The sequence below is a fragment of the Engystomops pustulosus genome, chromosome 4, assembly GCF_040894005.1.
Source record: "Engystomops pustulosus chromosome 4, aEngPut4.maternal, whole genome shotgun sequence".
Lineage (NCBI taxonomy): Eukaryota > Metazoa > Chordata > Amphibia > Anura > Leptodactylidae > Engystomops > Engystomops pustulosus.
Genome location: NC_092414.1, coordinates 218,629,378 through 218,652,741, shown reverse-complemented (window position 1 = coordinate 218,652,741; position 23,364 = coordinate 218,629,378). Strand labels below are relative to the sequence as shown.

The 23,364-nt window shown below is 43.8% G+C and overlaps 1 protein-coding gene across 4 annotated transcripts in view; it reads right to left on the bottom strand.

Annotated features, from left to right (window-relative positions):
* The window catches only part of LOC140128358 (NACHT, LRR and PYD domains-containing protein 12-like), a 118,429-nt gene that overhangs the window by 72,271 nt on the left and 22,794 nt on the right, over window positions 1-23,364 (bottom strand). For all 4 annotated transcript variants that reach the window (XM_072149996.1, XM_072149998.1, XM_072149999.1 and 1 more), the window contains 4 exons: window positions 12,518-12,686; window positions 7,452-7,517; window positions 3,662-5,333; window positions 695-865 (listed from right to left, as the gene is read on the bottom strand). In XM_072149996.1, the coding sequence (XP_072006097.1) occupies window positions 695-865; window positions 3,662-5,333; window positions 7,452-7,517; window positions 12,518-12,686 (2,078 nt within the window). The remainder of the gene's footprint in view (window positions 1-694; window positions 866-3,661; window positions 5,334-7,451; window positions 7,518-12,517; window positions 12,687-23,364) is intronic.

Genomic DNA, 23,364 nt, shown 5'->3' with positions numbered 1-23,364 from the left:
AATTGTCCCCATATGTCTCTTCCAGTGGTATAACTAGGAGACAGGTGGCCCCACTTACCCCTTAAAAATATACATATCATGTATTTGAATCGTGTTTTTTCGTTGAATTCTGCCGGGTTTTTGGCGCACGCCGGCATGCAAGTGACGAAAATCAGGGGGCGTGGCTGTGGGAAAAACCCGACGGATTTGGAAAAACCACCATATTTTTAAAAAAAATGAGTCGCATGACACGCACTTACCTGCACCCGTCCTAGCTTGGTGAAATCCAGTGAACTTCGGCGGACTTCAGCGCAGCAGCGACACCTGGTGGACATCGGGCTCACTACCTTAGTGAATCGCCGGAAGACCTGAATCAGCGTCGGAGAACCCGCCGCTGGATCGCGAATGGACCGGGTAAGTAAATCTGCCCCATAGTATTTACGCACCATATATACATACAGACAGCATATACACACATTCATAGAGTACCATATACACCCATGCATCACATACAGAGACATACCGCCTATACACATCACATATGCATAAACATTTAGAGCATATACAAATTACAAATATACACATACAGCATATTCACATCCAATTACCCAGATCCCAGGGCCCTCTGACACTGTGGGCCCCATAAAAGTTTTTATGGCGGGTACCCCTGTAGTCACGCCCCTGGTCTCTTCATATAAACATCTTTTACACTCACCGTAACTCCTCTATCCTGCAGCCTGGACTGGACAAAGCTTCCATTAAGTCACTGAGGTGAGGACCAGACAAATCGCTATTAAACAGATCAAGTATCTTCAGTGAGGAGTTATTTCTTATTCCAGATGCCAAATGGATGCAGGACGTGTCTGATAGACAATTATAAGACAAACTATAAGAATAAGAAGATGAGATAGTCAGAATGACTATTACATTGGTGTAGTCAGGACCAAAAAAGTATCAAGTCTTCTGGGACTGGGGTAGACTAGGCCGAGCTGCCTTCCCTCCAATTTGAGAGATTTGGTCAAGCTTTGAGTTAAGTTGGATTGGATCCCTTTAGACATGGGCTAAATTTTTGTGACACTTGATGTCAAATCCTTTTATTCATGCATGAAACGTCATGATGGCTTTTTTTTTATAAGGCTCCAGGACACTGCAAAGGGTGGAGCTTGTGCACCTCATATGCAAATTTGTTTATGGGGCTGTGAAAGAAAGACCTGTTCCTGTCAGATCATGATCTCGCTATTAATAATCGGTAAAAATATCAAGTCACATGTAATTGTAAGTGTAAAAATTAATGTCAGTGCTCACTATTACAAGTCTAGGGTCTCTTTTTAAGGTTGCCCCAGATAAAGCTGGAAGTAGGCAAGTAGGATCCAGGAATACATAACTCTCGACCTAGGGCCAATGCTAGAAAGGTCGACAGCCAAGGTGGAAGTTTGGTGCAAACTTCCCTTGATGGTTATAGGGAGAATAAATCTGTGCAAAATGGTGCTTATTCCCCAATATCTCTACATATTACACAATTCACCCATGTGGATACCTGTACATTTGTTCACTAAAATACAAAGATTATTCAGATCACAAAATCTGTATAAGCTGTACTTGTATCTTTGTAATATCTCGGTAGTCTAACACATAATATGCAACTTGTCCAGACTGTTTGGGGGGGGGGGGGGATGTCTGTCTGCTAGCGGGGGGGGGGGGGGGGTTGGGGGGATCGGGGATATGTATGTAAAAACGTTATAAAATGTTCAATAAAAAGTTTGCTTCAAAAAAGAAAAATCCGCCACTACTTTTTAAAACCATAAGACCTCTCTCTTCCATTGATAGCTTTTAATTCCCCTATCCATTAGATACTTTCGGCAGGCCTTTCCAATCGCCCTATCCTATCACGCTTGGACAGACACACCTCCCTCACACTAATACGTCATCTAATCCATTCTAAGTGATGGCTCTATTCTTATATACATATTTCTACATTCCATCTTATCCAATAATATTTATTTAAGAACACATCTTCCATTCCCAAGTTTTTATCGTATAGACCAAAAATATTTATACCCCTTTTTACATCGGCCGGATTAAAGTAATTTCTATTTTTAATGTTGCAACCTTCCCTAAATAGTTCCAAATCTAAAAAAAACAAACAAATCTTATTCTCCACTTCTTCATGTGTAAATTTTAAATTATAATTATTAACATTGATATATCTCAAGAAACCTTCTAACTCCTCACTGCATCCTCTCCAAATAACGATGCAGTCATCAATATATCTCTTAAATAAAATAATATTATCTAAATAAATATTACAACTTTTCCAAATATAAATTAGCCAACGATGGGGCAAATTTTGCCCCCATTGCAGTTCCTCCAATTTGTAAATACAATTTTTCATCAAACCAAAAATAATTATGTCCTAAACAGAATTGTATATTTTCAACTAGAAATGTCTTTTTCAACCGGTCCATGTAGCCAGCTCCATCCAATCCCAAGATCCTAGGGAATAGACGTGTACAATGCCGATACATCACAGGAGCAAAACATTGATTAAGTGTTGTGAATCCCTTTGATATGTTCTCATATTTTTAACCAAGGGATGAAGGTATATATCTACATATTCCCCCAGGCCAGTGGTTCCCAACTTTTTTGTATTCGAGGGTGGGCTGCACCCAAGAATTTTTTCCAGGGACCCGAACCATGGTCCCTGTAAAAATAAAATAGTTTGCCCAGCAAATACCCCATATCTTACCCCAACCTATATAATGCTATATATATTTTCCTGTAGCCCTCTTTTTATACCACATATGGTAGAGTATAAGTCTATCTTGAATATAAGCCGAGGCACCTTATTTTATTAACAAAATGTCCAGCAGTCTTTCCTCATTAATAAAATGTCCAAAGCAGCGCTCCCTCAAAAACGCACATCCCCCAATACTAATGCCCTCTGCCCAGCCCCCATAATAGCAATGCCCTCAGCCTAGCCCCCATAAAAATAAAAAACTCTATACTTTCCTACGACGCTCCTCTTCTCCCGTGCCTTCCCGGTAGACGGCCAGCGGCAGGTCTATGCACACTGCCAATCACGCCATAGTGTGTAAGCACTGGCAGCGTCCATAGACGACATCTTCCAGGGAGCCGCGGGGCAAAAAAGAACCTGGTGCAACGGGAAAAGAGGAGCATCAGAGGAAAGTATAGAGTTTTTCTTTTTAAGTACTTTTGGCCGCGGCCCTGGACCGGGTGTTCCACAACTCGGTCTTAGGCCACAGCCTGGTGGTTGAGGTCCACTGCCCCAGGCGACTGGTAACAGCTAATCCCTGAAATGATGGGTCAACGTGGGGGATTTACGATGCTCTTATGAACCTTGGGCAAATAATATATTACTGGAATTTTTGGGTTGAGTCCATTTACATATAGTAATTCCCTTCCTTTAATAATTTCATGCTCCCTAACCCATTTCAATAATCACTCTAATTCCTTTTTATACCTCCTTGTGTTGTCACTTTTCAGGTTTAGATACGTGAAAAGTGACATGTGATACATCTATGAAACAGACTACGCTATGTACATATGAATTTCCTCCATACAGCAATCCATTGTATTGTATTAATCACCTATTGGATGAGACATCAAGTATAACGCAACTGTTAGAAATAGATAGAAATGTAAAACATAATTAGTACTTTACCTCAGTTTATGGAGGTTATGTAATGCAGGTGCAAGTCTCTCTAATCCTTCGGAGTCTAAAGAACATGAAGATAAATCAAGTTCCTTTATATTTCTGTCCAGGATGAATGCTACTACTGTACAGTCCATTGCTGACATGCAGACACCAGAAAGGTCCAGTGTTCTGTCAGATAGCAATGATTCCCGCACTAGAGACTTATTCTGAGTTTCAAACAGATAGAAGAAAGTTCTGAGAAGATGTTTCCTCTTATCCACACTTTCCATCAGTTGTTGTCCTTTTAGAATATGGTCCTTTAGCCAAGTCATGACATCTCTGGAGGCCTGATCTGCTTGTTTGTCCAGGTAACTAGAAAGTATGGACCTGGTAGAGGCATCGGTTAGACCACACAGGAAACGGAGGAAAATTTCACCACGTCCGTCATGATAGGATATGGCTTTTTTTATTGAATTCTTTAACTTCTCAGGAGAATAGTCAACATAATGCACCAAAGCAGCAAAGAATTCCTGAAGAGTGAGATGTAAGAAGGAATAGGACGCAGGTTCCTCCCATTCTATCAGAAAACTGGATAAGAGCTTTTCCTTATTGTCCACATGGAACGTTTCTAGATCTTCATTATCAAAAATAACCTTGTGATTCAAAACTCCATCTTCTGCCATCCACCCGATGGACTGCAGGAAACCTGGAGAACAACTTTTCTCCAGATTAAGGATGTTGGTGACAAATATGGCAAAGAGCTGGGTCACTGTTTGGGGTAAAGATGAGACCTGCTGGTCACTACTTGATGGTTTGAAGCACCTGGATAATACAGTACAGATGATCCAGCAGTAGGCCGGGAGGTAGCAGAATGTGTACAGCGAGTCATTCTGCTTCACATAGGTAAAAGCCTTTACTGCTAGATCAGAGTCAGGGAAGAAATCATCAAAGTAAATTTGTATTTCTTCTGCGAAAAAACCTGAGAGTTCTGCAATTTGTTGAAAAACTTTACAATCAATTGATGTCAGTCTGGTTGGACGACTGGTGATTAGAACAGAACAACCATTAAGAAGGGACTTTCTCACCAAACTGACCACAATCTGACCACTAGATCCGAGCTGTTTAGGATCAGAGATCACTGAATCTAATTTGAAATCCATTGTGTGATTGCTTTCATCTAATCCATCAAATATAAAGAGAAGTTTCTTTGGATCTCGTAAGATGTTCCCAAGTTGTTTCTCCAGATACGGGTAATGCTGAAGGATCATGGTCTCCAGACTAACCTTATCCAGTCTGTTGAGCTCCCGAAATGTATAGAAAAAGACAAAAGAGAATCTTTGATAGAGATCCCCCTTACACCAGCTGTAGATAAACTTCTCCATCAGAGTGGTCTTCCCTACACCCGCAACTCCAACCACCATCACCATATGTGGCACACTCCTAGATCGGTGGCTCCAGCGGAATAACTTGTTGGCAGAAGTTTGTTGTAAATCATTTAGTTTCATCTTGAAATATTTCCCATGTTTATTCCCGGTGTTTATAAGCTCATTCCCAGTGTATTTACTGAAGTGATCAGCGGAGACAATAATGAGGTTCAAATAACGGAATGGAAATCTTTCCTTATTACATCTTAGGGGGTGGTGCTTTATAAGCCTCTGAGTTATCTCACGTAATCTTTTTTTGTGGCAGATCTGGACTTCTGTAGAAAAATCAAAAATTAAAGGTGAAGATGAGAGGTTAAACTAAAACACAATCTTCATGTGAAGGAATGCAAAGCAGAGCTAAGAATGGTCGCGAAGGAGCACACACAATAGGGGATTACCTTGATAATGCACCTTACAATATCAGATATGTGGTGATGCTGACTTGAAGATGCAACTCTTGAACCACAGAATGCTGGGAACAACCATAGACTAAAGATTTTTTAGATTATGACAATTCTGATCCATGAGGAAAAAATGTAATTGTTTATTATCTAGAATAAATGGCTTCACATTGTGGAAGTACACTGCTTCCTTACTCAGATACAGGGCTTTGCATAGATATGGGCGGGTAACACCAAAAAACGGCTATTAGGAGCATGTGAGGAGGCCGCCCCCATCACTTGGTCCAATTTAGAGAAGAAAAAGCATACGCTCCCGTATGGTACGCTCATTGTGACATCATTATAGTATCATAGAATATAAGGTTGGAAAAGGACTCACGTCTATCAAATCCAACCTACATGCAGAGCTGCGCCATCCATAAGGCAAGCTGATCCTCTTTCCTCAGGTAGCACAACCTGCAACAAGGTGGTAGACCTGACACCTGAAAATAGTGTCTCTTCATACCCGATGTCAGCATAGGTGTGGAAAACTGCATGAAAAATCCTGATATTTTACTTCTGGATGGAGGGAGAGGGCGTTCTATAACTCCACTCGGGCAGCAGAAAGTTTAGGTTCATTCATGTATCAAATATCTAACATAACAACCTCCTGTAGCAGAGAGTCCTACAGTCTCTCTGCTCTCACCTCTGCTCTTACCCCAAGATGATGTAGAGGATGCCCTTGTCTATGGTGATGTTAGAACCTCCTCTCCTCTAGGTGTAGAGGATGCCCCCTGTCTATGGTGATGGTAGAACCCCCTTTCCTCTAGGTGTAGAGGATGTCCCCTGTCTATGGTAATGGTAGAAACCCCTCTCTTCTAGGTGTAGGGGTTGTCCCCTGTCTATGGTGATGGTAGAACCCCCTCTCCTCTAGGTGTAGAGGATGTCCCCTGTCTATGGTGATGGTAGAACCTCCTCTCCTCTAGATGTAGAGGATGCCCCCTGTCTATGGTGATGGTAGAACCTACTCTCCTCTAGGTGTTGAGGATGCCCCTGTCTATGGTGATGGTAGAACCTCCTCTCCTCTTGGTGTAGAGGATGCCCGCTGTCTATAGTGATATTAGAACCACCTCTCCTCTAGGTGTAGAGGATACCCCCTGTCTATGGTGATGGCACAACCTCCTCTCTTCTAGGTGTAGAGGATGTACGTTGTCTATGGTGATGGTAGAACTTACTTTCCTCTAGGTGTAGAGGATGCCCACTGTCTATGGTGATGGTAATACCCCCTCTCCTCTAGGTGAAGAGGATGCCCCCTGTCTATAGTGATGGCAGAACCTCCTCTCCTCTAGGTGCTGAGGATGCTTCTGTCTATGGTGATGGTAGAACCTCCTCTCCTCTAGGTGTAGAGGATGCCCGCTGTTTATAGTGATATTAGAACCACCTCTCCTCTAGGTGTAGAGGATACCCCCTGTCTATGGTGATGGCACAACCTCCTCTCCTCTAGGTGTAGAGGATGTCCGTTGTCTATGGTGATGGTAGAACCTCCTCTCCTCTAGGTGTAGAGGATGCCCCTGTCTATGGTGATGGTAGAACCTCCTCTCCTCTAGGTGTAGAGGATGCCCGCTGTCTATAGTGATATTAGAACCACCTCTCCTCTAGGTGTAGAGGATACCCCCTGTCTATGATGATGGTAGAACCTCCTCTCCTTTAGGTGTAGAGGATGCCCCCCGTCTATGGTGATTGTAGAAACACCTCTCCTCTAGGCTTAGAGGATGCATGCCTGACGAAGGCCCATGTCCAGGGCTGAAACGCGTAGCAATCCATCTATTTATTTATTTTTTTTACTGTAATAAAGAACTAGCTTTGAATCTCACTACAATCTGATAGTGTTTTGGATCCATGCGGCGCCGACGTATCACCTCCACGGGAAATTTCCATCTTTCTACTTGGTGTCTTTACATGGCGGCTTTATACACCATCCCCCAAGGGTAAGTAAGTAGACAGAGCACTTACCTTTCAGTTCTGGGGGAAGCTGATGACCATTGTCATCCAGTTGGATTTGCTCCGGCAGAGTGTCACCTAATAAGGAAGAGATTTTTTAGTGTATAATCTCATCTCTGATAGATGAACAGATTTACAGGGATATCCTGTAAATATGAGAATATATTGTGACCTAAACAAGTTGTAATAGTCCTAAGGGAAAAGCTACTGTATTTAAAAATCCCTATATCTGATACATCTCCATGTCAGCCCAACAATCCAATTATGTCTCAATATTATGTCCGAATTTGTTATTAGAGCCACATTTTTTTAGATTAAATTTTTTTTTAAAAAAAGCAACTCTGGATTACTAATGATTAGAGATGAGCGAGCACTAAAATGCTCGAATGCTCGTTACTCGAGTCAAACTTTTCCCGATGCTCGAGTGCTCGTCTCGAATAACGAACCCCATTGAAGTCAATGGGAGACTCGAGCATTTTTCAAGGGGACCAAGGCTCTGCACAGGGAAGCTTGGCCAAACACCTGGGAACCTCAGAAAAGGATGGAAACACCACGGAAATGGACAGGAAACAGCAGGGGCAGCATGCATGGATGCCTCTGAGGCTGCCTTATCGCACCATTATGCCAAAATTATGGGCAACAGCATGGCAATGACAGAGTGACCGAGTCAGGCGAGATAGCATCTAAAAAACCCAATAATTGACCCTGACACTATAGAAGACGGCATGCAGAGGCAGCGGCAGTAGCGGCAGGCTAGAGAGTGGCATGGCGACATACCCCAAATGCCCCATTTAAAAAATTCCTTTTGGCGAGGATAACGTGTAGCAGTGTATGTATCAGTATTTGGCGTGGTTATGGCGGCAGAGAGGAACCAAAGGAGGTGAGCAAGAAGCGCTGAAATGATTTCCTATGTGAACAAAAGGTTGACTGTATATTTAGTCTATAACACAGCATGGTGGCGACATAGTGACCAAGTTCCATAACGTATCTTGTGAAACACCCGAAAAATGAGCCTGACACAGCTCTTTCCTAATGGGACGACATGTGCAGGCAGCTATGGAGATGAATTTTGGAGGCAGCTATGGAGACGGCGTCTGGAGGCTGCTATGGAGACGACGTGTGGAGGCTGCTATAAAGACGACGTGTGGAGGCTGCTATGAAGACAATTAAATTTGGATAGTGCCAAAAACTTTTCATAATAGAGGAGTGGGTAGGTGGCCCTCCAGAAAAATTAAATAGATAGAGTGCCTGTATGTGGCAATCCAAAAAAGTTTTCAAAACAGAGGATTGGATAGGTGGCCCTCCAGAAAAATTAAATAGATAGAGTACGATAGCTAGAGACAGTTGGCCCTGGCAAAAAATAGCCAGTTAACCCTGCTTTAGTGTACAAAGATGAGAAGAAGGAGGAGAATGAGGAGGAGGAGTGCATACATTATTCAGGTTGAGCTTCCTTCACCTGGTGGAGATTGGAAATTATGAGAAATCCAGGCTTTATTCATCTTAATAAGCGTCAGCCTGTCAGCGCTGTCAGTCGACAGGCGTGTACGCTTATCGGTGATGATGCCACCAGCTGCACTGAAAACCCGCTCGGACAAGACGCTAGCGGCAGGGCAGGCAAGAACCTCCAAGGCGTACAGCGCCAGTTCGTGCCACATGTCCAGCTTTGAAACCCAGTAGTTGTAGGGAGCTGTGTGATCATTTAGGACGATGGTATGGTCATCTACGTATTCCCTCATCATCTTTCTGTAAAGATCAGCCCTACTCTGCCGAGACTGGGGACAGGTGACAGTGTCTTGCTGGGGTGACATAAAACTGGCAAAGACCTTGTAAAACGTACCCCTGCCAGTGCTGGACAAGCTGCCTGCTCGCCTACTCTCCCTCGCTACTTGTCCCGCAGAAGTACGCCCTGTCAGCGCTGTCAGAAGGGAAATACTGTTTCAGCTTGTGCACCAGGGCCTGCTGGTTTTCATGCATTCCTTTCCTCTCCAGGGATGAGAGTGGAAAGATTTTGCTTGTACCGTGGGTACCAGGAGAGTGAACATCCAGTAATCGACTGGAATAAATTCTTTGAACGCGAGGGTCACGGGATAGGCAGCCTAGCATGAAATCTGCCATATGCGCCAGAGTCCCAACGCGCAAGAATTCCCTCCCCTCACTGGCCTGACTCTCCATTTCCTCCCCCTCCCCCGCCAACTCCTCTTCTTCTGCCCATACATGCTGAGCAGTTAAGGACTGAGCAATGTTCCCTTCTTCTGTCTCGCCAACATTCTCCTCCTCTTCCTCCTCATCCTCCTCCACCTCCTCCGATACACGCTGAGAAACAGACCGGAGGGTGCTTTGGCTATCAACAAGGAAATCTTCTTCTCCCGTCTCTTGTGACAAGCGCAAAGCTTCCGACTTCAACAGGCCAAGCAGCGGGATGGTGAGGCTGATGATGGCGGCATCGCCACTGACCATCTGTGTTGACTCCTCAAAGTTACTCAGCACCTGACAGATATCAGACATCCACTTCCACTCCTCATTGTAGACTTGAGGAAGCTGACTGACCTGACTACCAGTTCTGGTGGAAGTTGACATCTGGCAGTCTACAATTGCTCTGTGCTGCTGGTAAACTCTGGATAACATGGTTAATGTTAAATTCCACCTCGTGGGCACGTCGCACAACAGTCAGTGAGTGGGCAGTTGGAGGCGGCGCACCGTCGCAAGCAAATCAGACAGATTGGGGTATGTCTTGAGGAAATGCTGAACTATGAGATTTAACACATGGGCCAGGAATGGCACATGTGTCAGTCTGCTGAGTTGCAGAGCCGCCACCAGGTTACGGCCGTTGTCACACACAACCATGCCTGGCTTCAGGTTCAGCGGTGCCAGCCACAGATCAGTCTGCGCCGTGATGCCCTGTTATAGCTCTTGGGAGGTGTGCCTTTTATCGCCTAGACTCAGCAGTTTGAGCACCGCCTGCTGGGAAAAGTAGTGGTGGCTCAGGACCGAATACAGAGTGGCAGCCGACTCCATGAGGTTGTGAAAGGCCTCGGTCTCTACCAGCCTATAGGGCAGCATCTCCAGGCTCAGTAATTTGGAGATGTGGACGTTGAGGGCTTGGGGGTGTGGGTGGCTGGAACTGTATTTTCTCTTGCGCCCCAGTGTCTGGGGTATAGACAGCTGAACGCAGCGCATGGAGACATGGGTAGACGCTGTGGGGGATCGTGGAGGCGAAAGTGTGGTTTTCGCGCAGGAAGTGTTTGTGCCAGGGTCCTAGGCAGGGGACTGACTTAGCAGAGGCAGCAAATGACACAGGGGAAGGAGCCGTGGTGTGCCCAGCTGGAGGTGAACGGCCTTGGTTTCATTGAGTGGGGTGTTAAGCATTCATATGCCTGCGCATACTGGTGGTGGTTAAGCTAGTAGTGGTGGAACCCCTGCTGATCCTGGTTTGGCACAGGTTGCACACCACAGTCCGTCTGTCATCCCATGTTTCTTTAAAGAACCTCCAGACTTCAGAAAATCTAGCCCTCACCACGGGAGCTTAACTACATGAAAAATTTGGCGCAGATGCACCAGCTCTGGCCCTGCCTCTCCATCTGGCCCTTCCACTGCCTCTTCCAACCTGTTCTCGTCGAGGACTCTCCTCCTTCTCACAAGCACTGTGTTCACCCGGCCTATCAACCCAGCTTGGGTCTGTCACCTCATCATCCTCCGATCCCTCAGTCTGCTCCCCCCTCGGACTTCCTGCCCTGACAACAACTTCACCACTGTCTGACAACCGTGTCTCCTCATTGTCCAACACCTCTTTACATACTTCTTCCACTATGTCACCAATGTCATCATCATCCACAGACTGCAACCGGTGGAAAACCTGGGCATCAGGAAAGAGCTCAGCAGCAATCTGACAAGTGGTTTGTGACTCTGGGAAGGGTCAAGAAAACAGTTCCTCAGAGTATGCCGACTCAAATGCCAAAATTTCCTGGGAGGGGGCAGACTGGGGGGAAGGAGGTTGAGGTGGAGGAGCTGGAGGAGTGCTCACTTGGGTAACATGGGTGGACTGCGTGGAAGACTGACTGGTGGACAAATGGCTTGAAGCATTGTCCGCAAACCACGACATCACCTGTTCGCATTGTTCTGGCCTCAACAGTGCTCTACCACGAGTCCCACTAAGTTGAGACATGAAGCTAGGGAGTGTATCTCTGCGGCGTTCCCCTGCTCCCTCATCAGCAGGTGGTGTCTCACCCCGCCCAGGACCACGGCCTCTGACCCCTGCAGTAATTGGACGCCCACGGCCTCGTCCTCTACCCCTAGCCCTCGGGTTCAACATTTTCAAAATTAAAGTCTATTATATAGACAAAACAGAAAAATAAACTGTAAATTTTTTTTGTTTTTCTTTTTTTTTATAGAACAAAACATGCAGAAGTAATCAGACAGCAACCTCAGAAGATGATTGCTATGGCTAGTTTCTAACCTACACTGACAGCACAGAAAGGATTTTGTGCTGTGACTGTCACTTTAACTTTTGAAAAACGCTAATGTAGCCCTAACAAGGGCTGTTGGGTTCTTGGAGAATCACTCCTGCCTAACAGTAAGCTAATAGAACACCCTAACGCTTTCCCTGACCAGCAGCAGCTCTCTCCCTAACGGCATCCAGACAGAGAATGATCCGAGCAGCGCAGGCAGGGGCAAGTCTATTCCAGGGTCACCTGATCTGGCCAGCCAACCACTGCTATCGACGTGTAAGGGTACCACGTCATGCTGGGTGGAGTGCAGAGTCTCCTGGCTTGTGATTGGCTCTGTTTCTGGCTGCCAGAAATCTAAACACCGCAAGATGACATTTTCCGAGCACTGAGCAGTTGCGAGTACACTAATGCTCGAAGGAGCATCAAGCTCGGACGAGTATGCTCACTCATCTCTACTAGTGATTTATCTCATATCTGATTCCAGTTCTCTAAACAAAGTAATGGGGATAGTATAGCCTAGTAGCCATTGTTGTGTCTGGGCTTGATGATTTGCCGGACACTCCTGTTCTTGCTTTATTGTGGTCAGTGTAAGTCAGGGGAACCCATATGGACACGTCTCGCTCCCAGTGTTACCTCTGTGGCGCAGCTCTTCCAGTAGAGCCTCCAGATTGGGTGAATACTTTTCCTTCTGTAGGACATAAAGACTAACCCACAATGCTGACAGAGCCTCCCGTCCTCTCGGGAATATATCCTGTAGTAAATTCCAGGCCAAACTTTTTTTACTATACTTTTTCGGGTATTTCTATAACATAAAAGAGAACATCAGAGTCATTAATACAAAGGGCCGACATACATATCATTTTTGGTAATTCTTAATAAATAAATCCATTTAGTTGGATGGAGCTTTATCCGGAATTCTTATCATTTATACAGGAGATGTTTATAAACCTTCAAAACTTTTTTGTTTAATAGTCCTTAAGCTGTAAGACTTTAGAAGAGACAGAGGTGTCCATGTGTCTGCCTGTGCACGGGTGTCAATATTAATCTATGATAATTGTACAAGTGATCTGATCTATCCAGGACACGTACAGTAGTGGCACAGCACAGTACCACGTATCCTGTACATGGTGGAACAACTACTCTATAGTACTACAGTACAGCTACTTTTACCCTGCATATGGTAGGAATGCACTGTACCACTACTCTTACTATATACATATGGGTCACAGTACAACTGCTCTGGAGAACAGTCCATGCACATGAAGGAAAAGCAGTGGCACTCACAAATTGAAGTCCAAAATCTTTATTTTATCATAGCGGTGGTGCTGGGGGACACCGTCCAAGTTACAGTCCATTCCTGTATATATGGGGACAGCACAGTACTACTACTACTATCCTGTATATATGGGGACAGCACAGTACTACTACTCCTATCCTGTATATATGGGGACAGCACAGTACTACTACTCCTATCCTGTATATATGGATACAGCACAGTACTACTACTCCTATCCTGTATATATGGGCACAGCACAGTACTGCTACTCCTATCCTATATATATGGGCACAGCACAGTACTACTACTCCTATACTGTATATATGGGCACAGCACAGTACTACTACTCCTATCCTGTATATATGGACACAGCACAGTACTACTACTCCTATCCTGTATATATGGACACAGCACAGTACTACTACTCCTATCCTGTATATATGGATAGAGCACAGTACTACTACTCCTATCCTGTATATATGGGCACAGCACAGTACTGCTACTCCTATCCTATATATATGGGCACAGCACAGTACTACTACCCCTATCCTGTATATATGGACACAGCACAGTACTACTACTCCTATCCTGTATATATGGGCACAGCACAGTACTACTACAACTATCCTGTATATATGGACACAGCACAGTACTACTACTCCTATCCTGTATATATGGGCACAGCACAGTACTACTACAACTATCCTGTATATATGGGCACAGCACAGTACTACTACACCTATCCTGTATATATGGGCATAGGACAGTAATACTACTCCTATCCTGTATATATGGGCACTGCACAGTACAACTACAACTATCCTGTATATATGGGCACAGCACAGTACTACTACTCCTATCCTGTATATATGGACACAGCACAGTACTACTACTCCTATACTGTATATATGGGCACAGCACAGTACTACTACTCCTATCCTGTATATATGGACAGTGCACAGTACTACTCCTCCTATCCTGTATATATGGGCACAGCACAGTACTACTACTCCTATCCTGTATATATGGGCACATCACAGTACTACTACTCTTATCCTGTATATATGTGCACAGCACTGTACTACTACTCCTATCCTGTATATATGGGCACAGCACAGTACTACTACTCCTATCCTGTGTATATGGGTACAGCTCGGTACTACTACTCCTATCATATATATATGGGCACAGCACAGTACTACTACACCTATCCTGTATATATGGGTACAGCACAGCACTACTACTCCTATCCTGTATATTTGGACAGTGCACAGTACTACTACTCCTAACCTGTATATATGGGCACAGCATAGTACTACTACTCCTATCCTTTATATATAGGCACAGCACAGTACTACTACTCCTATCCTGTATATATGGGCACAGCACAGTACTACTACTCCTATCCTGTATATATGGACACAGCACAGTACTTCTCCTCCTATCCTGTATATATGGACACAGCACAGTACTACTACTTCTATCCTGTATATATGGACACAGCACAGTACTACTACTCCTATCCTGTATATATGGGTAAGGCACAGTACTACTACTCCCATCCTGTATATATGGACACAGCACAGTACTACTACTCCTATCCTGTATATATGGACACAGCACAGTACTACTCCTCCTATCCTGTATATATGGGCACAGCACAGTACTACTACTCCTATCTTGTATATATGGGCACAGCACAGTACTACTACTCCTATCCTGTATATATAGAAACAGCACAGTACTACTACTCCTATCCTGTATATATGGACACAGCACAGTACTACTACTCCTATCCTGTATATATGAGCACAGCACAGTACTACTACTCCTATCCTGTATATATGGACACAGCACAGTACTACTACTCCTATCCTGTGTATATGGGCACAGCACAGTACTACTACTCCTATCCTGTATATATGGGCACAGCACAGTACTACTACTCCTATCCTGTATATGGGCACAGCACAGTACTACTACTCCTACACTGTATATATGGGCTCAGCACAGCACTACTACTCCTATCCTGTATATATGGACACAGCACAGTACTACTACTCCTATCCTGTATATATGGGTACAGCACAGTACTACTACTCTTATCCTGTATATTTGGGCACAGTACAGTACTACTCCTCCTATCCTGTATATATGGACACAGCACAGTACTACTACTCCTATCCTGTATATATGGGTACGGCACAGTACTACTACTCCCATCCTGTATATATGGACACAGCACAGTACTACTACTCCTATCCTGTATATATGGACACAGCACAGTACTACTACTCCTATCCTGTATATATGGGCACAGCACAGTACTACTACTCCTATACTGTATATATGGGCACAGCACAGTACTACTACTCCTATCCTGTATATATGGACACAGCACAGTACTACTACTCCTATCCTGTATATATGGACACAGCACAGTACTACTACTCTTATCCTGTATATATGGGCACAGTACTACTACTCCTATCCTGTATATATGGGTACAGCACAGTACTACTACTCCTATCCTGTATATATGGGTACAGCACAGTACTACTACTCCTATCCTGTATATATGGACACAGCACAGTACTACTACTCTTATCCTGTATATTTGCGCACAGTACAGTACTACTACTCCTATCCTGTATATAAGGACACAGCACAGTAATACTACTCCTATCCTGTATATATGGACACAGCACAGTACTACTACTCTTATCCTGTATATTTGGGCACAGTACAGTACTACTAATCCTATCCTGTATATAAGGACACAGCACAGTACTACTACTCCTATCCTGTATATATGGGTACAGCACAGTACTACTACTCCTATCCTGTATATATGGGTACAGCACAGTACTGCTACTCCTATCCTGTATATATGGACACAGCACATACTCCTATCCTGTATATGGGCACAGCACAGTACTACTACTCCTACACTGTATATATGGGCTCAGCACAGCACTACTACTCCTATCCTGTATATATGGGCACAGCACAGTACTACTCCTCCTATCCTGTATATATGGGCACAGCACAGTACTACTCCTCCTATCCTGTATATATGGGCACAGCACAGTACTACTCCTCCTATCCTGTATATATGGACACAGCACAGTACTACTACTCCTATCCTCTATATATGGGCACAGCACAGCACTACTACTCCTATCCTGTATATATGGACAAAGCACAGTACTACTACTCCTATCCTGTATATATGGACACAGCACAGTACTACTACTCCTATCCTGTATATATGGACACAGCACAGTACTACTACTCCTATACTGTATATATGGGCACAGCACAGTACTACTACTCCTATCCTGTATATATTGGTACAGCACAGTACTACTACTCCTATCCTGTATATATGGGTACAGCACAGTACTACTACTCCTATCCTGTATATATGGGCTCAGAACAGCACTACTACTCCTATCCTGTATATATGGGCTCAGAACAGCACTACTACTCCTATCCTGTATATATGGACAAAGCACAGTACTACTACTCCTATCCTGTATATATGGGCTCAGAACAGCACTACTACTCCTATCCTGTATATATGGGCTCAGAACAGCACTACTACTCCTATCCTGTATATATGGACAAAGCACAGTACTACTACTCCTATCCTGTATATATGGACACAGCACAGTACTACTACTCCTATCCTGTATATATTGGTACAACACAGTACTACTACTCCTATCCTGTATATATGGACACAGCACAGTACTACTACTCCTATCCTGTATATATGGGCACAGCTCGGTACTACTACTCCTATCCTGTATATATGGACATGGCACAGTACTACTACTCCTATCCTGTATATATTGGTACAACACAGTACTACTACTCCTATCCTGTATATATGGACACAGCACAGTACTACTACTGCTATATTGTATATATGGGCTCAGAACAGCACTACTACTCCTATCCTGTATATATGGACAAAGCACAGTACTACTACTCCTATCCTGCATATATGGACACAGCACAGTACTACTACTCCTATACTGTATATATGGGCTCAGAACAGCACTACTACTCCTATCCTGTATATATGGACACAGCACAGTACTACTACTCCTATCCTGTATATATGGACACAGCACAGTACTACTACTCCTATCCTGTATATGGGCACAGCACAGTACTACTACTCCTATCCTGTATATATGGGCACAGCACAGCACTACTACTCCTATCCTGTATATATGTGCACAGCACAGTACTACTGCTCCCATCCTGTATATATGGACACAGCACAGTACTACTACTCCTATCCTGTATATATGGACACAGCACAGTACTACTCCTCCTATCCTGTATATATGGGCACAGCACAGTACTACTACTCCTATCCTGTATAGGCACAGCACTACTACTCCAATCCTGTATATGGGCACAGCACAGTACTACTACTCCTATCCTGTATATATGGACACAGCACAGTACTACTACTGCTATATTGTATATATGGGCTCAGAACAGCACTACTACTCCTATCCTGTATATATGGACAAAGCACAGTACTACTACTCCTATCCTGCATATATGGACACAGCACAGTACTACTACTCCTATACTGTATATATGGGCTCAGAACAGCACTACTACTCCTATCCTGTATATATGGACACAGCACAGTACTACTACTCCTATCCTGTATATATGGACACAGCACAGTACTACTACTCCTATCCTGTATATGGGCACAGCACAATACTACTACTCCTATCCTGTATATATGGGCACAGCACAGCACTACTACTCCTATCCTGTATATATGAACACAGCACAGTACTACTCCTCCTATCCTGTATATATGGGCACAGCACAGTACTACTACTCCTATCCTGTATAGGCACAGCACTACTACTCCTATCCTGTATATGGGCACAGCACTACTACTCCTATCCTGTATATGGACACAGCCCAGTACTACTACTCCTATCCTGTATATATGGGTACAGCACAGTACTACTACTCCTATCCTGTATATATGGACACAGCACAGTACTACTACTCCTATCCTGTATAGGCACAGCACTACTACTCCTATCCTGTATATGGGCACAGCACAGTACTACTACTCCTATCCTGTATATATGGGCACAGCACAGTACTACTACTCCTATCTTGTATATGGGCACAGCACAGTACTACTACTCCTATCCTGTATATATGGACACAGCACAGTACTACTACTCCTATCCTGTATATATGGACACAGCACAGTACTACTACTCCTATCCTGTATATATGGACACAGCACAGTACTACTACTCCTATCCTGTATATATGGACACAGCACAGTACTACTACTCCTATCCTGTATATATGGACACAGCACAGTACTACTACTCCTATCCTGTATATGGGCACAGCACAGTACTACTACTCCTATCCTGTATATATGGACACAGCACAGTACTATTACTCCTATCTTGTATATATGGACACAGCACAGTACTACTACTCCTATCCTGTATATGGGCACAGCACAGTACTACTCCTCCTATCCTGTATATATGGGCACAGCACAGTACTACTCCTCCTATCCTGTATATATGGGCACAGCACAGTACTACTACTCCTATCCTGTATATATGGGCACAGCACAGTACTACTACTCCTATCCTGTATATATGGGCACAGCACAGTACTACTACTCCTATCCTGTATATATGGACATGGCACAGTACTACTACTCCTATCCTGTATATATTGGTACAACACAGTACTACTACTCCTATCCTGTATATATGGACACAGCACAGTACTACTACTCCTATCCTGTATATGGGCACAGCACAGTACTACTACTCCTAACCTGTATATATGGGCACAGCACAGCACTACTACTCCTATCCTGTATATATGGACACAGCACAGTACTACTCCTCCTATCCTGTATATATGGGCATAGCACAGTACTACTACTCCTATCCTGTATAGGCACAGCACTACTACTCCTATCCTGTATATGGGCACAGCACAGTACTACTACTCCTATCCTGTATATATGGGTACAGCACAGTACTACTACTCCTATCCTGTATATATGGACACAGCACAGTACTACTACTCCTATCCTGTATAGGCACAGCACTACTACTCCTATCCTGTATATGGGCACAGCACAGTACTAATACTCCTATCCTGTATATATGGGCACAGCACAGTACTACTACTCCTATCTTGTATATGGGCACAGCACAGTACTACTACTCCTATCCTGTATATATGGACACAGCACAGTACTACTACTCCTATCCTGTATATATGGACACAGCACAGTACTACTACTCCTATCCTGTATATATGGACACAGCACAGTACTACTACTCCTATCCTGTATATATGGACACAGCACAGTACTACTACTCCTATCCTGTATATGGGCACAGCACAGTACTACTACTCCTATCCTGTATATATGGACACAGCACAGTACTATTACTCCTATCTTGTATATATGGACACAGCACAGTACTACTACTCCTATCCTGTATATGGGCACAGCACAGTACTACTACTCCTATCCTGTATATATGGGCACAGCACAGCACTACTACTCCTATCCTGTATATATGGGCATAGCACAGTACTACTACTCCTATCCTGTATATGGGCACAGCACAGTACTACTACTCCTATCCCGTATATATGGGCACAGCACAGTACTACTACTCCTATCCTGTATATATGAGCACAGCACAGTACTACTACTCCTATCCTGTATATGGACACATCACAGTACTACTACTCCTATACTGTATATATGGGCTCAGCACAGCACTACTACTCCTATCCTGTATATATGGACACAGCACAGTACTACTACTCCTATCCTGTATATATGGGCACAGCACAGCACTACTACTCATATCCTGTATATATGGGCACAGCACAGCACTACTACTCCTATCCTGTATATATGGGCACAGCACAGTACTACTACTCCTATCCTGTATATATAGACACAGCACAGTACTACTACTCCTATCCTGTATATATGGGCACAGCACAGTACTACTACTCCTATCCTGTATATATGGGCACAGCACAGTACTACTGCTCCTATCCTGTATATATGGACACAGCACAGTACTACTACTCCTATCCTGTATATATTGGTACAGCACAGTACTACTACTCCTATCCTGTATATATGGGCACAGCACAGTACTACTCCTCCTATCCTGTATATATGGACACAGCGCAGTACTACTACTCCTATCCTGTATATATGGGCACAGCACAGTACTACTACTCCTATCCTGTATATATGGGCACAGCACAGTACTACTGCTCCTATCCTGTATATATGGACACAGCACAGTGCTACTACTCCTATCCTGTATATATTGGTACAGCACAGTACTACTACTCCTATCCTGTATATATGGGCACAGCACAGTACTACTACTCCTATCCTGTATATATTGGTACAGCACAGTACTACTACTCCTATCCTGTATATATGGGCACAGCACAGTACTACTACTCCTATCCTGTATATATGGACACAGCGCAGTACTACTACTCCTATCCTGTATATATGGGCACAGCTCGGTACTACTACTCCTATCCTGTATATATGGACATGGCACAGTACTACTACTCCTATCCTGTATATATGAGCACAGCACAGTACTACTACTCCTATCCTGTATATAAGGGCACAGCACAGTACTACTACTCCTATCCTGTATATATGGACACGGCACAGTACTACTACTCCTATCCTGTATATATGGGCACAGCACAGTACTACTACTCCTATCCTGTATATATGGGCATAGCACAGTACTACTACTCCTATTCTGTATATATGGGCACAGCACAGTACTACTACTCCTATCCTGTATAGGCTCAGCACTACTACTCCTATCCTGTATATATGGGCACAGCACAGCACTACTACTCCGATCCTGTATATATGGGCACAGCACAGTACTACTACTCCTATCCTGTATATATGGACACAGCACAGTACTACTTCTCCTATCCTGTATATATGGGCACAGCACAGTACTACTACTACTCCTATCCTGTATATGGGCACAGCACAGTACTACTACCCCTATTCTGTATATATGGGCACAGCACAGTACTACTACTCCTATCCTGTATATATGGGCACAGCACAGTACTACTACTCCTATCCTGTATATATTGGTACAGCACAGTACTACTACTCCTATCCTGTATATATGGGCACAGCACAGTACTACTACTCCTATCCTGTATATATGGACACAGCGCAGTACTACTACTCCTATCCTGTATATATGGGCACAGCTTGGTACTACAACTCCTATTCTGTATATATGGACATGGCACAGTACTACTACTCCTATCCTGTATATATGAGCACAGCACAGTACTACTACTCCTATCCTGTATATAAGGGCACAGCACAGTACTACTACTCCTATCCTGTATATATGGACAAGGCACAGTACTACTACTCCTATCCTGTATATATGGGCACAGCACAGTACTACTACTCCTATCCTGTATATATGGGCATAGCACAGTACTACTACTCCTATTCTGTATATATGGGCACAGCACAGTACTACTACTCCTATCCTGTATAGGCTCAGCACTACTACTCCTATCCTGTATATATGGGCACAGCACAGTACTACTACTCCTATCCTGTATATATGGGTACAGCACAGTACTACTCCTCCTATCCTGTATATATGGGCACAGCACAGTACTACTACTCCTATCCTGTATAGGCACAGCACTACTACTCCTATCCTGTATACGGGCACAGCACAGTACTACTACTCCTATCCTGTATATATGGGCACAGCACAGCACTACTACTCCTATCCTGTATATATGGGCACAGCACAGTACTACTACTCCTATCCTGTATATATGGACACAGCACAGTACTACTTCTCCTATCCTGTATATATGGGCACAGCACAGTACTACTACTACTCCTATCCTGTATATGGGCACAGCACAGTACTACTACTCCTATCCTGTATATATGGGCACAGCACAGTACTACTACCCCTATTCTGTATATATGGGCACAGCACAGTACTACTACTCCTATCCTGTATATATGGGCACAGCACAGTACTACTACTCCTATCCTGTAAATATGGGCATAGGACAGTACTACTACTCCTATCCTGTATATATGGGCACAGCACAGTACTACTACTCCTATCCTGTATATATGGACACAGCACAGTACTACTACTCCTATGCTGTATATATGGGCACAGCACAGTACTACTACTCCTATCCTGTATATATGGACACAGCACAGTACTACTACTCCTTACCTGTATATATGGGCACAGCACTGTACTACTTCTCCTATCCTGTATATATGGGCACAGCACAGTACTACTACTACTCCTATCCTGTATATGGGCACAGCACAGTACTACTACTCCTATCCTGTATATATGGGCACAGCACAGTACTACTACCCCTATTCTGTATATATGGGCACAGCACAGTACTACTACTCCTATCCTGTATATATGGGCACAGCACAGTGCTACTACTCCTATCCTGTATATATGGGCACAGCACAGTACTTCTACTCCTATCCTGTATATATGGGCATAGGACAGTACTACTACTACTCCTATCCTGTATATATGGGAACAGTACAGTACTACTACTCCTATCCTGTATATATGGACACAGCACAGTACTACTACTCCTATCCTGTATATATGGGCACAGCACAGTACTACTACTCCTATGCTGTATATATGGGCATAGGACAGTACTACTACTCCTATCCTGTATATATGGGAACAGTACAGTACTACTACTCCTATCCTGTATATATGGGCACAGCACAGTACTACTACCCCTATTCTGTATATATGGGCATAGGACAGTACTACTACTCCTATCCTGTATATATGGGCACAGCACAGTACTACTACTCCTATCCTGTATATATGGGCACAGCACAGTACTACTACTCCTATCCTGTATATATGGGCACAGCACAGTACTACTACCCCTATTCTGTATATATGGGCATAGGACAGTACTACTCCTCCTATCCTGTATATATGGACACAGCACAGTACTACTCCTCCTATCCTGTATATATGGACACAGCACAGTACTACTACACCTATCCTGTATATATAGGCATAGCACAGTACTA